This window comes from Thamnophis sirtalis, unplaced genomic scaffold, assembly GCF_051295495.1.
Source record: "Thamnophis sirtalis isolate CommonGarterSnake01/CBP01778 unplaced genomic scaffold, rThaSir2_p1.2 scaffold_4, whole genome shotgun sequence".
Classification (NCBI taxonomy): Eukaryota; Metazoa; Chordata; class Lepidosauria; order Squamata; family Natricidae; genus Thamnophis; species Thamnophis sirtalis.
Genome location: NW_028261384.1, coordinates 12,970,412 through 12,985,947, shown reverse-complemented (window position 1 = coordinate 12,985,947; position 15,536 = coordinate 12,970,412). Strand labels below are relative to the sequence as shown.

Genomic DNA, 15,536 nt, shown 5'->3' with positions numbered 1-15,536 from the left:
TTCAAGTTGCCAAGGTTGAAAAACACTGCTTTAGAGAATAGGTTGACCTCTTCTTCTTTGTGGCAGCCCCTGAGATATTGGAATACTGCTTTCATGTCACCCCTAGGCCTTCTTTTCATTAAACCAGAACACCCAATTCCTGCAACCATTCTTCATATGTTTTAACCTCCAGTCCCATAATCATCTTCCGTTGTTTCATTGCTTTTGAGGGTGAAAGTTTGTTCTCTGAGCTTGTGGATTGGTTTCCGAACATTTCATAACCAGACTAGGTAACATCTTCAGCAGAGTTTAGGGGTTGTCATTGTCAGTATTCTTCTGTTTATAAGGGCTTCATGTGGTCAATAGGTCTTGGCATGGGTCAGTTGTGGGGGTATCAAGTAAGGATCTTGTAATGAGTATTGTGATGGTCAGGTGTAAGTCATTAGTGAGAGTCTTGTGATGGGTCTTATGATGGGGAGATTATATCAGGTGAAGGTCATTGGGAGGTGAAGTGCTGGTTGGTGGGGGGCCTTGTGTGGGTTGATTGAGGGTCAGTGCTGTCTCTGGTTGGCTGTGTGGTTGATTTGGATTCTGAGGGATTCGTAGGCTGGTTTTAGTCAATATGTCTGTTGATGGAATTGCTTGTGGAGTGCCAGGCTTCAATGAACTCACGAGCGTGGCGGGTGGTAGCATGTGTTGTTCCAATCAAATTTGTGTTGTTTGGTGTTGGTGTGATTTTTGCGTTGCTCCAATCGAACTAGTGTTTTTTGGTGTCAGTGTGGGTAGAGATTAAGGAATTGAGATTGTAACATTGAATTGCCAGCTGCTGTTCGTGGATCCTGGTTTTTAATTGACATGATGTTTGTCCCACATAAAATTGGTTGCAATTGTTACAGTTGATTTTGTAGATTACATTGTTTCTTTCATCCCTCTGTATCTTCATTGCTTTCTCTCTGAACTCTTTCTAAAGTCTCAACATTATTTTTATATCACGGCAACCAAAACTGGATACAATATTCCAAGTGTGTCCTAGTATCAAAATAGTACCAATGCTTCACTGATCTTGATTCTATCCCTCTGTTAAAGCACCCTAGGATGGTGTTGGCTTTTTATTTTTAGATTTGAAGGGATTAGATTGAAGCCAGTTGCTGGAATTATTATATTAGCCAATTGCTACAATAAATCTAGAGTTATTGAGTCTGACAGTGAGCAAGGGAAAGGAGACAATTTACAAAGTCACAATAGACAAACGTTTGAATGAGTACTGTTTTTTCGATTAAAAAAACAATATTCAAAACTGGACAATAGATTGATTTTAAGGCTACACATACTGGACGAAGGACATGAGGACAAAAGGAGGACCTGTCCTCCTTTTACCAGAAATCTGGTAATCCTATTACAAGAAAACAATAACAGCTGAAATTTATACCAATAAAGAGCTTCTGAGGTTGATTCAGAACAGAAGGTGGAGCTCTTCACCAGCTTGGGGGAGCAGAGAATGTATTTGTATATTATGGTGGTAGTGGGGGGATTTCTATAATTGTTCAGCAAAAAGGAGGGAATTGTCCTTAAGATTAAATTAATGTTAATTTCTTGTTATTCTTTATTTTCTTAAGTATGGGTTTAAGCTGATCACATATGGAAGTGAAATTTGCTATTCTTCTATATGTGTGTTTCTGTTTTGATATTTGAAGTTTCACATTACACAATCCTACCCATGAACAAAGTCTCCCTTTCTAACTGACAGCTGAGTGCAATGCCCATTGAAAGCAGTAAAATGAAAAAAAAGTTATTTAGTGTAAAAGCTAGAATTGCATACCAAAAAAAAAGGAAGAAGAAAAGGAATGAAAACGGAATCAGATCTCATGCATTCTTAGGGGTTTTGTGTGTTTCAAATGGAAGACATTTACAATGAATTTTTCATTGTGTGGTGACTTAGAATAAATCCTTTTTATTTTTGCAAAAGAGCTTCCTAAGCCTTCATGAAAGTGCAACTATTGGAAAGAGAGAAATGTAGGCAGATGCTTGGAGTGGAGAAACAAGTGAGCCTGTTACTATAACTCATTTTCATTTTCATCAAAAAGTGTATCTTGTTAGGCCATTGCTAGTAATAAATATTTTTTTTCTTTTCTTTTTGGGTGCAGAGCAAATAGATTTACAGGTGGATGACCCAATACATTATCTGTATAACTTATGGTTTAATAAACCAGTCAGTTGAAATATTGCAAATGTTTTTCCAACTCTGGCAAATCTGGTTGTGCCAGGAGAACATAAATGCACTAGCAGATGAATAATGAACAATAGGCTTGGTTATTATTGAAATGGACTTGTAGAGTGAGGCCTTATTTGCTAGGAACAGATCAGCGGCTAAATGCAATATTGAAACAGAAGTGTACATTTTGTTGTTCATTAGAGTTTTTTAAGCTTCTTTTTGAAAAGCAATTCTCATGCATTCTGAAACACATGCTATCATTGAGATACATAAGATATATTGGTCTCCCCAAAGAAGTAATATATGCGAGCTATAAAAATAAGAAGCAAAGAGGCATACACCAGTCCTATTGTTGAGGTGCTGATTGAACAGTCTTTGAACAGAATAATTTTGCATTTGAAATATCATCAGCTGGGCTTTGAGAATAGGCAAGCCTGCTTGCTTCTCTCTTTTCTTCTTTCCTTCTTTCTTGAAATAAAACATGCAAACTTCAGGAAGTCTCTTGGATCTTCAAACTTCTTCCTTTCAATATTTGTCTTGCATAAATAATTTTTTGGACTATATCTGCTTCTAGGGGCTTTCTTGGCAGATTTATCCTCTAGTTCAGGATCTAACTCAGTTTTCCTGAGCTTGGCAACTTTAAGATATGTGGATATCAACTGTGGACAGCCAGCATGGAAATTTTGGGAGGTGAAACCCACACATCTTAAAGTTGCCGAGCTTGGGAACACTGCTACGATTAAAGCATCTACATCCAAAATGTTATTCCAATTTTATGCCTTCATTCAGAAAGTTTTATCTTGGCATGTTTCATTTGTAAAACTATGTGACTTGGTTTATACATAATGTGACTTGTTTCATTCTAGTATTGAATTAAGCCATGGTTTAGCATGCTGTGTAAATCCAACCATGTCAGTCCAGCTAGTCAGCAAACTATGATTAAAAAGAAACCATAGCTCAGTGACTGTGGAACAGTGTGTGCATTTAATTCTGTCATAGTAGAATCTTCCCTCAGCAGACATGTTGGAGAAAAATTCCCTATTGGTCAAAATGATTATATTATTCTTAAAACTCTTAACAATTTATCATATGCTTTTCTGATGAGACGTTTGGGCTGAAATTGTGTATGGAGGAGTAAGTGCTAATCAAAAATATTTGGGATTGGTCACTGTCAAAATTTATAAGTCATTGCGTTTGGCCTTGTGGAAACACCTGTTTTATCCACCAGAGAAGAGAATGGTGGACATTAGCATAATGGGAGAAAGACAAGCATTCAGATTAAGGTAGGGGTGATCAACTTTGACCCACAGACAAATACCGTTTTATTTGCAAGGCTTAGAGATTGGAAACCATTTTGGCTTTTGGTGTTCCACCCTTCTGCCTACTCCTATATTTGGATTATACTTAGACAGTGAAGCAATGGTGAAATTCAATTCTTTTTTACTACCGATTCTGTGGGTGTGGCCTAGTGGGCGTGGCAGGGGAAGAATACTGCAAAATCCCGATTCCCTCCCCACTCTGGGGCCAGCCAGAGGTGGTATTTGCTGGTTATTTGAACTACTCAAAATTTCCTCTACCGGTTCTCCAGAACCTGTCAGAACCTGCTGAATTTCACTCCTGCAGTGAAGGATAATTTGAGATTTCTGTTTTTCCTCTCAATAAAGAACTTTTATTTATGTAATGTTTTGGAGAACGTTTCCTGGGAAATTCTCTGTTTTCATCCAAAATAGTTCCTATCTGGCAAACATTTCAGTTTCAGGAAGATTCCATGGGAAGTCCACAAAACAACGTTGTCAGGCAAAATGTAGTGTATTATCAAGTTGTATAGTCTGAATACTTATAGATGGTGCTCATTTCTGGTTCTCAGCCAAGAGAGCTTGCATTGAGAGACACCTTTGTCATCGTGTTGCCAACATGAAAATAAGAAATGCAGTAATCTTCCCAATGAAGCAGCACCTATTTACTTGCATTTGTTTGCTTTTGAACTGCTAGGTTAGCAGGAAAATTATTAAAATTAAAGAAACACAATCTTTCTGTTTAAGAAACAGCGAGGGAACAGATTTAGCCATTGTGCCAGCCTAGACTACAACTCTTACACTTCCTATTTGTGTTGACTATTGTTGAATTGAATGCTGAATATTTCAATTTGGCTACTTTTCAGGGTCACAGATTCACTATCTTTGATTTAGTTGTCAGTTTATGATGCTCATCTCAGTAGTAGTTCCTGGCTGACCTTGGCTGATCTCAAAAAGTTGTGCAGGGTTGGGAGGTTATTAGGCAACCCCAAGACTACAAGGTAGGGTTAGGGTTAGGGTTTTAAAAAGTTTTAAAAAGTTCATAGAAGTTGGCAGTGGCAACCAATTCTGTATTTTTGTGAAGATAATTACGTGGACCCACGCATTATATCATTAGCAGATGAGCCTGATTCTAATTGTGTAGAGTTTCAAATAAATAATTTGCTTCCAAATTAATTAACAAAGGTGACATCATATTTATAAAGCCCTCACTTAATGACCAACTGCTTAGTGACTGTCATGGTGTATGCCCCAAAAGGTACTTATAATCTGGTTCCAATAGCAGCACTTATTCATGGTCATATGACCACATTTTGGACACTTGGCAACCAGCTCTCTTTTAAAAGTGATTTATGATGTGTATTTTTGGTTTCCAGCCTTTTAGGTAGTTTCCTGCAAAAAAAAACCACTCTCATAGAAATGAATAGACTTGTCTTATGACCATAGTGTTCACTTTATGACTGCTGCAAAACAAAAGTTTATAAAATTGGGTTTGTTGCATGAGAGGCTTGATTTAAGGACATCAGGACTTATGATGAACATTTTGTCCTCTTTTAGGATCATAAGTCAAGGACTATCAATATTGTTTAAAAAAATCAAGAACAGAAGAACATGTCTGAGCATTGTGTTAAAAAAGGCATTCTTTATCACAACAAAGGGAAAGGCCCTTTTTAAGGTATCCAAAAAGTGCTTTTTCAAAAGGCAACTGGACTTTGTTTTTTTCTTGAAGATATTTCTATTCTTATCCAAGAAGCTTCTTCAGTTCTGAAAAAAAACTCCTTGAATGAGAAGCAAAATGTCTTCAAAAAAAAACAAAGTCCAGTTGCCTTGTGAAAAAGCACCTTTGGGACAACCATGACCTGGATGTGAGGTGGTATTCAGCCAGTTGGAACAGGTTCTGGAGAACCAGTAGCCGACATTTTAAGTAGTTCTGAGAACCAGCAAATGGACCGGCCCCACCAGCTGCCTCCCAACCTCCCAACTGATCTTCTTTTGTTGCCCCGAACAGGAGAACGGAGATGGAAAGCAGGTTAGGTGGGTGGGGAAGGAATGGGGATTTTGCAGTATCCTTCCACTGCCATGCCCACAAGCCACGCCCACAAGCCACACCATGCCCACCAAGCCACGCCCACAGAACTGGTATTAAAAAAAAAATTGAATCCCACCATTGACCTGCATGACTGAGAATCTCCTTAGACTTTTTAAAGGTGGTATTGGATGTTATATAGACATATGTAAAATGAAGGGAGGGCTCAGAGCTATTTTTCTTTAGTTTATTGTTTGAAATTAATATGGTTTGTTGGCTAGGAGTCCTTGAGTTAAGATCAACAGCCCACTCACCCCCCCAACCTTTGGGGCACCAGTGACCGATTCTCTGGAGAGAAGTTTTTCTGCAGACTGAAAGGGGGGGGGGGCATGATTTCACATGCTGCCTGCATCTTGCCGATGGGACTTTGCTTGTTTGCGCAGATCAGTTTCTGGCATGGGATCAGGGATTGGGGGCCCCTGTATTAGATGACTAGTTCTAACTGAAGGAAAATGGTGGTGGGAAATTATTGGCATTATTACACAATTCCAGCTTTTCATATGATAGGAGGGGTCTGTCTGTTCACATCTATGAAAGATCTGGGAAAAGCTAAATTATGAGCTTCCCCGGTATCAGCAAAAATTAACAATTATGGGTCTACTGGCCTGCATGCTGAAAATGGCTGTAATTGTTTTTGTTTTTTTAATCTTATTTTAAATTATTCAAAGCATCAAGCTCCAGCCAGGGAAGGGGGGGGGGGGTCCCATTCAATAGATCATAAGCTGAAATGTTTCTATGAAGAATTATATTAATGCAAGAGAGATTGAAACAATATCTAATTAAAATCACTTGAAAAATGAGTTGAAAATTGGATTTGACATAACATTTACAAGGCTGTCACTGTTATTACCATGCAGTTTAGCCTTTCGGTGGCTCCGTTTTCATTGCAGCTTTGCCAGAGATTAGAAAAGAAGCAAGCAAAATGTGAAGGTCTTACATATTTCCCTGCCTTTGAATATGAAAGGCGGGGCAAAGATAGATTTCTCTGCAACCTCTTGGCCCTTCTCTTTGACAAAAAAAAAATCCCTTTGAATATGGAAAAAGGGAGCGTTTCAGTGTTGTGTCTGACCATTTAATTCAGCCACATTGTCACTCTAGTGCATGTAACATAGCTAGGCAAAAATGTTCTTAAAATTATTAATCTCTCTAGTGTGGTATTGTAATTGGAAATAAATAAATAATATGTGCTTAGCTTGAAAGGAATAAGATGGGAAGAGAGAAACAATGCTGTGTCTAGAGAAATCTGATCTTTTGTATTAACTGTGACCGTGGAGATTTTCCTGGGAGAATTAAAAGGCAGGTTAGGATAAAACAATTTTTGTGTTAGTTTAAGCAAGAGCTAAAAAGCTTGTTTTTCCCATTAAATGAAGTTGCTGGAAAACATATTGGGAGAAAGAAGTAAATTGCTTCACTTCTGGTCACAATTGCCTCCCCCAGGACTTCATTTATGCTGTTTTCATGAATACTTGGTCCAAAATCACCTTTATGAGCCATCTTATTTAAGAAATACTTTGGGAATCCTCTTTTTGCTATACCTCAGACCAACCCCAATGGTTCCCTTGAAATGTATCCCACCACAACTCTCAGAGTTCTCAGCCAACCTAAGAATTATAGAGTTTGGGGGAGTTTTCCCCTCCTTCAGGAACAATATACGGATATATTACAAAAGCAAGACAAAAGTTGGTTTCATATGCTAAAACCAAGATGAGCTCACAGTACAACAGCAATTGTGTACTGTTTGTGGGAAGACCCAAAGGATCAAGGATTGAGTGCAGAAAATACGACTTCAGCAACAGAGTGGACAATGCATGGAATGCCCTTCCCGACTCCATTGTTACATCCTCACACACCCACAGCTTCAACCTCAAACTGTTAACTGTGGACCTCACCCCATTTCTAAGATGTCCGTAAAAGGGGCATGCGCACCAGCATGCCTACCATCCCTGTCCTACTGTCCCCATTTACTTGTATTCATTTCCTTTGTTCATGTCCATGTCCATACTTATACCTGCTATCCTGTACATGTTTGACAAACTAAAAATAAGTAAGTAAATAAATAAATAAGAAAGATAATCATGGAGACAATGGAGACATTAACAGTTGACCCTAACTTGACAGCATATAATTAGCCAATCAATACATATGCATACACACACACACACTGTATTATTTATTGTATGTATAATGTACTATACTGAATTTATCTTCCTACACATAGTCAAAATGAACTTTATGCAAGATTTTAGGCCTTTTACTGTCTTTAAAAAGGAAGAATATAGTCAAAGAAGGTATACTCAATTTTTTATTTTTTCCACCAATTTGTTATTGAAAGGGTTTAACTTCACACAAAAGATAAAGAAAATGCAATCCACGGCATTGAAACTTCAGTACCATATATGAACACTGGCTTTATTGTGGCTACTATATTTTAATACAGAGTTTTAAATTTAAAGACTTCATAGTGTTCTTAATTTACATGTGTAAAAGTAGAATTTATCTATTTCTGGAAAATTGGAGGTTATAAAAGTAATTGTATTCATTATACTGCTGATCAATGACTAAAGTGTGTATAAAAATTGTACATAGATAATCCTCATCTTATAATCAATTGTTTAGTTACCACCAGTGGTGGGTTTCAAAAATTGTTCGAACCTACTCTGTGGGTGTGGCCTCCTTTGTGGGAGTGGCTTGCCACCCATGTAACCGGATGGGAGTGGCTTGCCACCCATGTGACCGGATATGAAGATGCTGACGACACTTGTCAGAACCACCTTAAATTACCTCACACACAGCACTGGCATGCATAAGAATATGATGTAAACTTGTTTTTAAAAGGCATCTTTGGTTTGCGTTAAAACAACTTCAACACACGCAATGTTCTGATTGCACCACAAACACAGTAGTCATCCTTACCTTCCACAGAGGCATTGAGTTTTATAAGTATGAGCATGATAGTGTAGAATAATCATATCCAAGGACCAGTGGTGGGTTTCAAAATTTTTTGGAACCTCTTCTGTAAGTGTGGCCTGCTTTTTGGGTCCACTGGTGGAACCTCTTCTAACCGGTTCGGTAGATTTGACGAACCGGTTCTACCGAATAGGTGCGAACTGGTAGGAACCCACCTCTGGTTACCACACAAAGTTAAAACAGCACTGAAAAATGTGATTTACAACTGGTCCTTGCACTTACAAAGGGCACAGGTTCCCACAGTCACATGATCAAAATTTGGACACTTGGCAATCGCCATGTATGTTCAATGTTTGCAACTTTCTAGGATGATGTGATTGCTATTTGTGATTTAGTCATCTTCTGGCAAGCAAAATCAATGGGAAGCTAGATTTGCTTAAGAATTGCCTGATTCATTTAACAGCTGCAGTGATTTGCTTAAACAACATTTAAAAAGGACATAAGTTGGGTGTGACTCATTTAACAACCACCTTGCATAACAATGGAAATTCCAATCCCAAATGTAGTCATAATTGAAAGATTAACTATATAATAAGTGTTCTAAGAATCACTTATTGAATCCAGTAGATAGCAGTTATGTATGTGACTATGAATATGGATAGTATGTGATCCATTCAGATAACATGGACAAGACAGGCTATTTATATGCACAGCAGTTACGTTGATTTTCAGAAATAATATATCTACTGTTAGAATAATTTAAGATTCAACCATCTTTTTCTTCCTTTGTCCCTTTTATATTTTCCCCTTCCTTTATAAAGTTTAGTTCACAGTAACCAGGTAAGCATGGACAGTTTCACTTATAACATCTTTTAATAAAATTCATTACATAGCTTGATGGAGACTTTCTTATCTACACCCAATATTTTAGCTTCAGTTCATAATCAATAATTAGAATATGAAACATTGAATAAATTATTAAATGTGTACTACTTTAAAAATAAATCAATAGTTCCTTTTCTGTCATCTCTCCTAACATTGAGTCTTACCTATCGGGAGATTAGATACATAAATTGCACAGCGAGAGCTTATTGATGAAAGTAACAATGGTAATTAATGATTCTTCAAATAATTTAGGCAGATCCATAGTTATAAGACAGAAATCTGGATGAATCATATTTTTTGCATCTGAACCTAGTAAACAGGTAGTGGTGCAGTGAAACTAATCATGTAAGTTTACATGAACAATTCCTCTATGGTTGAAAGTCAAAAATTTAATGTGGTTGCTAGTAAACAATTATGTTTTTGAAAACTTTTAATAATCTTTTTTTAGGCTAAAATAGTTGTAACCAAATCATTATACTGTAAATGGGAAGATTGGGTACTGATGAGGATTCTATACTTTCAAATGTTGTGAAGACCAAATTTATACCAGTATTTCTATATTCATGTGCACTTTTGTTTTCATTAATCCCATCACACATATTCAAAATGGATATCATGGACTTTTTATATGCTTTTTCTTGAACGTATAAATTTTATATGCTTTTTTCATTATGGGACTGTTTCACAGAAATACAAAATCCAAAAGATAATTATGTGTTCCAGGGGAGAAAATTAGTTCAATTTAAAATGCAAACTACATTATTTTTTTTCCAGAGTCCTTAAAAGTGATGGATTTTTATCATTCTGATAAAAAGAAAAGATTAAAAAATAACCAAAATAAATGGTTTTACATGGATTAAGAATTGGTGGTTAGAAATAGAATGTAATTGTATTTCAGAAGGATAAAGTGTGTAGAAAAAGGAACATGTTTTTTTTAATAATACATGCTTTAAATATTTTTATTAAGCCATGTATTCAAATCATGGGTGTGGTTTTGTACATCATGTGATTTGTATGAGTACTGAGAGAAACAGAACTATATTAAACTTTTAGCACAGATGTTAAATACCAGATTTCAATCTGCAGTCAATTGAGATCTTGTTCATTGTATTTTAATACTGATAGGTTTGAAAAATGATTGTTTAGAAAATATATTACTACAAAAGGATAAACCCCACCAATACACCTGTAGCGTTTTCTTAATTATTAAAAATACAATTTGAATTGCAAACATTTCTAGAAAAGATGAAAGAAATGGGTGCTCCTCTTTTAATGCAATTAAAAAATATTCCCATGTGTCTATAAACTCCCAACCAGTTCCTGAATACACATTTAAAAAGAAGTCCATTAAAATTAAATTCAGAGATGAAGATATGCAAATTACCTGAGGAAGTGGAACCTTATAATGTTCCCAGAATTCAGCAATAGTCTATTTAATTAGTATTTTAATTTATCAGAATAATTCTTTGCACTTGACAATTCCATATAATTAAGCACGTAGCTATGGTGCAATAATATCGCCTGCTCTTTATACCAGTTATTTTAACCTGAAAAATCTGTAGAAGTCTCTTCTGTGATCTAAATTACAATGGGGACAACTTAATGGCCTTGCTCTATTAAGCAGCACAACTCGATGGTTGCTGAGTGTTCAACAAGATAGAGAGGTTGCCACAGCTCAGAGCTTTGAGTCTCTAAAGGTGAACGTCCTGAGCAGCATAATTTATTTCTGTCACTTTGTGTTGGAGTGGAGGAGAAGCCATTTTTTTCCAGCAGAAAGAACTGCAGCCTTGAAATTGATTGCCATAATAATCCATAACAGACCTCACAGGACTCCTCCAATAGACAAGACTAAGGCCTCCTCTAGATGGATGCAGATGGTTAATTGTGACAATTTTACAGCATCCCTTTGGTCTACATCCCCCCCCCCCCCCCGGCTTCCATTTGTATCTCAGCTGAATGGCAATCTTTTAAACAGAAAGATAAGAAAAAGAAGCTCAAAGGAAGATAGTTGTGGAGATATTATAGTGCTTGATTCCATCCAGTGTTAGCAATGATTTTTATTTCTTTTCCATCTTGACTCAAGACTATCCTTTATCCCCTCCATGAAGCCCCTCCCATTGTTGGGCAGGCATACTGCTTTTGTGCTTATTTTCATGCTAAGCAAAATTGCTGAATTCCAAGTTTCAATTAGAAAACAAAGAAATATCCAGGTGATTAAACAAGAGCATATCGATTTGGAAGCTGAGGAAAAGGAAGAAATGTAGAAGGGGCAAAAAAGCTATAATGGAAAGGATAACAATCACAACAATAATAGCAATAGTGTTTAGACTTATATACCGCTTCACAGTGCTTTCCAGTCCTCTCTAAGTGGTTTACAGAGTCAGCTTATTGCCCCCAACAATCTGGGTCCTCATTTTACCCACTTTGGAAGGACGGAAGGCTGAGCCAACCTTGATGGGATTTGAACTGCCAAATTGCAGGCAGCAGGCAGGCAGCAGAAGTAGCCTGCAGTACTTCATTCTAACCACTGAACCACAGCTCTTAAAGTTGGATAAGGATATAGCAGCATTTTGCATAGTAGATTAGGCATTCATAACTGAAAAGTACAAAGAATAGGACCAAGCAATGCTTTGTGACATAATCTTCTAAACTAAGCTAAAATCATCTATTGAATTGCTTTTGAGGACCTCCAAATCTCTGCCAGTCATAGATTTTTTTTCACTGTCAAATTTGGAGATTTCTTTGAAAGCTAGCTAACTCCATCATGTAAAAAATTATTACGTTGAGTAAGAAAAATAAGCACTTTGGATCATTATACAACCAGGAATTTTCCACCATAACCTGTCTAAATATATAATTAAATTAAGTAATTCCTTAAAGACTATGATGAAATTTACACTTTGTAAAAAATTATAAAAGCAAAAAATTAGGATGAGAGAATAAAGAAAAAAATCACTGACATTTCCATATCCTTTGGGCATTATCTTGGAATGATGCTGAAATGTGAAATATATATGCTCCTTTGGAAAAAAAGTTGATATTTGTATAGCAGAATTCATTTCATAAGTGTTTCTCAACAAAGAGCAACCATGAATTCACATTATCAGTGGGGTTTTTTGAGGCATTCTCTTTTTAGTTGTTTGAGTGTTTGAAATCAACTCAGCTGCATGATCTGTTTATTGTTACAGATTAACGTGGTATGCGTATATTACAAAGAGCACATATTACAATCCATAGGCTTATAATATGAAATCATTGTGTTAACAAAGTCCTGAATTTTAATCACCGTTGCAGCATTGATTCAGGGAGGCTAAGGTGATCTGACTCAAGTCCCTGCCTTAGTTTGCCCTTCTTTTTATGCAAAAGAGATTGAATAACATTTACTAAGCCTTCTTTCTGGGGAATTGGAAAGATAAATAAGGCTGATGTTAGTTGAGTGTTTAAATCCATGTAACACTGAATAAACGCCTAAATAGCAAGAATGAATTAAATTAGTCATGAGTTTTTGTTTCTAAACCATGATCCTGGAAAATTACTGAACTTATTTAGAAAATGTTAGGATGAACAAGGCTAGTCCTTCCATCAGGAATGGTGAGGCTGTCTCAGGGTTTGGGTGTTGAACTATTGAGATGGCAGAGGTATGAAGAGTTTGCATTCAGATCTGTATTTTGTATCTATCTTCTATGTGATAGAGAATACAATTCCACACCAAATCATGTAGCACAATGCATTTAGCCATCTGATTCAAACTTGTTGCAAGAAATTGCCAGGGTATCATCTTAATCTTTCACCTGAAGCAAGAGAGATCCAAGCTGGTTCTGTGTGTAAGTTTTGAACAAAAACTGAAACAAGAACAATATTATCAGATAAATAAAGAGTGAATATTTTTTTCTCAATCATAACATCAAATTGTGGAAGGGAATATAGAGCACACTGTTTCTATCTTGTTCTCAGTCATCATGATTCTTAACCAGTTTCACTCAAGGTAATATCTTTGATAACACCCATGTAATTTGCTGAGACTTCTTGGAGCTAACAGTCGACTTACAGAAGTACTGTATATGGAGAATGCCTCTTGTATGAATATATATCTTTCCAAATGGCTAATTCTCTATACCTGGTTTGATGTGTTTACTTACAGAATCTAGGCAGAGGATGATCAATTGGATTTGACAGTTGCATCCTAAGGGAATCTGGAAAATTAAATAAATTAATATTTGGACAAAAACAAATTTGGCTGAATTTAAATATTTAAATTAAACCTATTAGTAACTATATATTTAATAATGCTCACCTTCTCTCATATTGAAATAACAATTTTTGAAGAGGCTTTGGGGGATTTAGTCAATGCTTGGGGAGCTTCATGCAATTTTGGTTCTGAGTTGCTTAAAACAGTAAAAACCTGATTGAATTAATCTCAGCTTCTCTGACTATATGGACACACACATGCAACTCTCTTTGTGTGATAGGAAAGTGTTTTCCATTTCCTTCTTCTGGAACTGTGTTTTCAACCTCCCTGTGTACTTTTTAGTCCTGAGATTTCCTAGAGATCACCAAAATGTTCACTAGAACCAGCTTTTGAAGAGCCCATATGAGCTAATGTAGGTGTTCTAAAGTCAGCTAGTTTCCTAATAGCCCCATCTGACTCCATTTAGGTTAGAGGTGGGTAGCTGCTGGTTCGGTCCGGATTGGGTGAACTGGTAGTAGCGGCGGTGGGAGACTCCGCCGACCCGCCCAGATGCTTCTGTGCATGCACAGAAGCGTCATACGTGGGAGTGCGCTCAGACCAGTAGTAAAAAAAAAATTAGCACCCCCCTCTGATTTAGATCAACAACTGAAAACAGGAAGAACATTCAATAAATGAACTGAACATGTTGTATGACAAAGTTGCCCAAGTGGACAACATTCTAGTTTCAACAGGAGGCTGTCTTACTGATTTGTAAAGTAGTTAAGGGAGATTTCTATTTTTTTTCTCATCTTTTCTTTTATTCCCTATAAAATTGAATACTAATCCATTTTACAGTGATTCTGTGAGGATGGCAAAGCAAAGATCTGAGCGCTTAAAAATGTGTAACAGTGATGAAAAAATATGATGCAAATTCATCCCAACCCCTTTAACAACGCCATTCCTAATTTTCTTAACAGCTGACAACAAAAATATGCTTGAAAAAGATACAGGATTGAAAATATTGAAGATTGGCATGGAGAAGGTAAGTGAATGCAGCGTATCTTCTTATCTAAATCCTTTGATTTATTCTTTGATGAAATCTTAACTCTCTTTAAGGTTGGTAGGTAAATTGCATTAATCTTCCCAAAGGCTTTTACATTTTTCTGATTATTAAATTCTTGCTTCTGTCATAATAATGTCCTATTTCATCAACCATATAAGTAAATCATTATAGCTTTTAAGAATTTTCATGGCTTTGTCACATATTTGCAACAAGATTTCCCGAAACCAATAATGTAATTGGTGAGTTGATTATTTCCACCTGTTTTAATTAATGCTGTGCTTCAACTTCACAATCGTCAAGATTTAAACTTAGGATAACATATCCCTCGATATCCCACATTTTTTGTGAACTACATATAAATTTCTATGCTTTTATTATTGTTTACATTTCTAATGTATATGGAAAACTCTTTTAAGGCAACACTCCTCTTATACACATGCTGTGATACATAGCATATCTTTTATAAAAATGATACAACCTGTCAGAACAAAAACAGATTGCTAAATCTGCTATTAATTGTATATATGATGGAGATGTTACAAACCACTTTTGCAGCTTCACTTTGCCTGCCTGATGCTGTTTAATGCTGTAAGCACTCAGTTCAATCTTCTTCAACCTGGTCCCCTCCAATTCATCTGGAGTTACTGCTCCCAGAATTTCAGGGCTACATGGCCACCATCAAAGGTGGGTTCCTACTAGCTTGGACGGGTTTGGCTGAGTAGGTAGTAACTGCTTGCCACACCCCCGAACCAGTTCTATTAGCGGTGCCTATGGTGCTGCCATCTTAATTTTTGCTTCTGCACATGTGCAGAAGCTTTTTTTAACTACTGCACATACATGTCTAGCACACACCAACCGTGCGCACACAAAGCACACACATGTCCGAAGCGCGCATGTACCCAAAGCACATCCCTGAGAGAACTGGCAGTAGCAGAAGCTGG

At 36.7% G+C, this 15,536-nt stretch overlaps 1 protein-coding gene across 3 annotated transcripts in view; it reads left to right on the top strand.

Moving 5' to 3' along the window:
- Positions 1-15,536, top strand: part of PTPRN2 (protein tyrosine phosphatase receptor type N2) — a 722,783-nt gene that overhangs the window by 375,046 nt on the left and 332,201 nt on the right. For all 3 annotated transcript variants that reach the window (XR_015696316.1, XM_087712495.1, XM_087712494.1), the window contains exon 12: positions 14,510-14,574. Coding sequence is in view for 2 of the 3 variants with exons in the window: in XM_087712495.1 (XP_087568621.1) it covers positions 14,510-14,574 (65 nt within the window). In the remaining variant the exon portion in view is untranslated. The remainder of the gene's footprint in view (positions 1-14,509; positions 14,575-15,536) is intronic.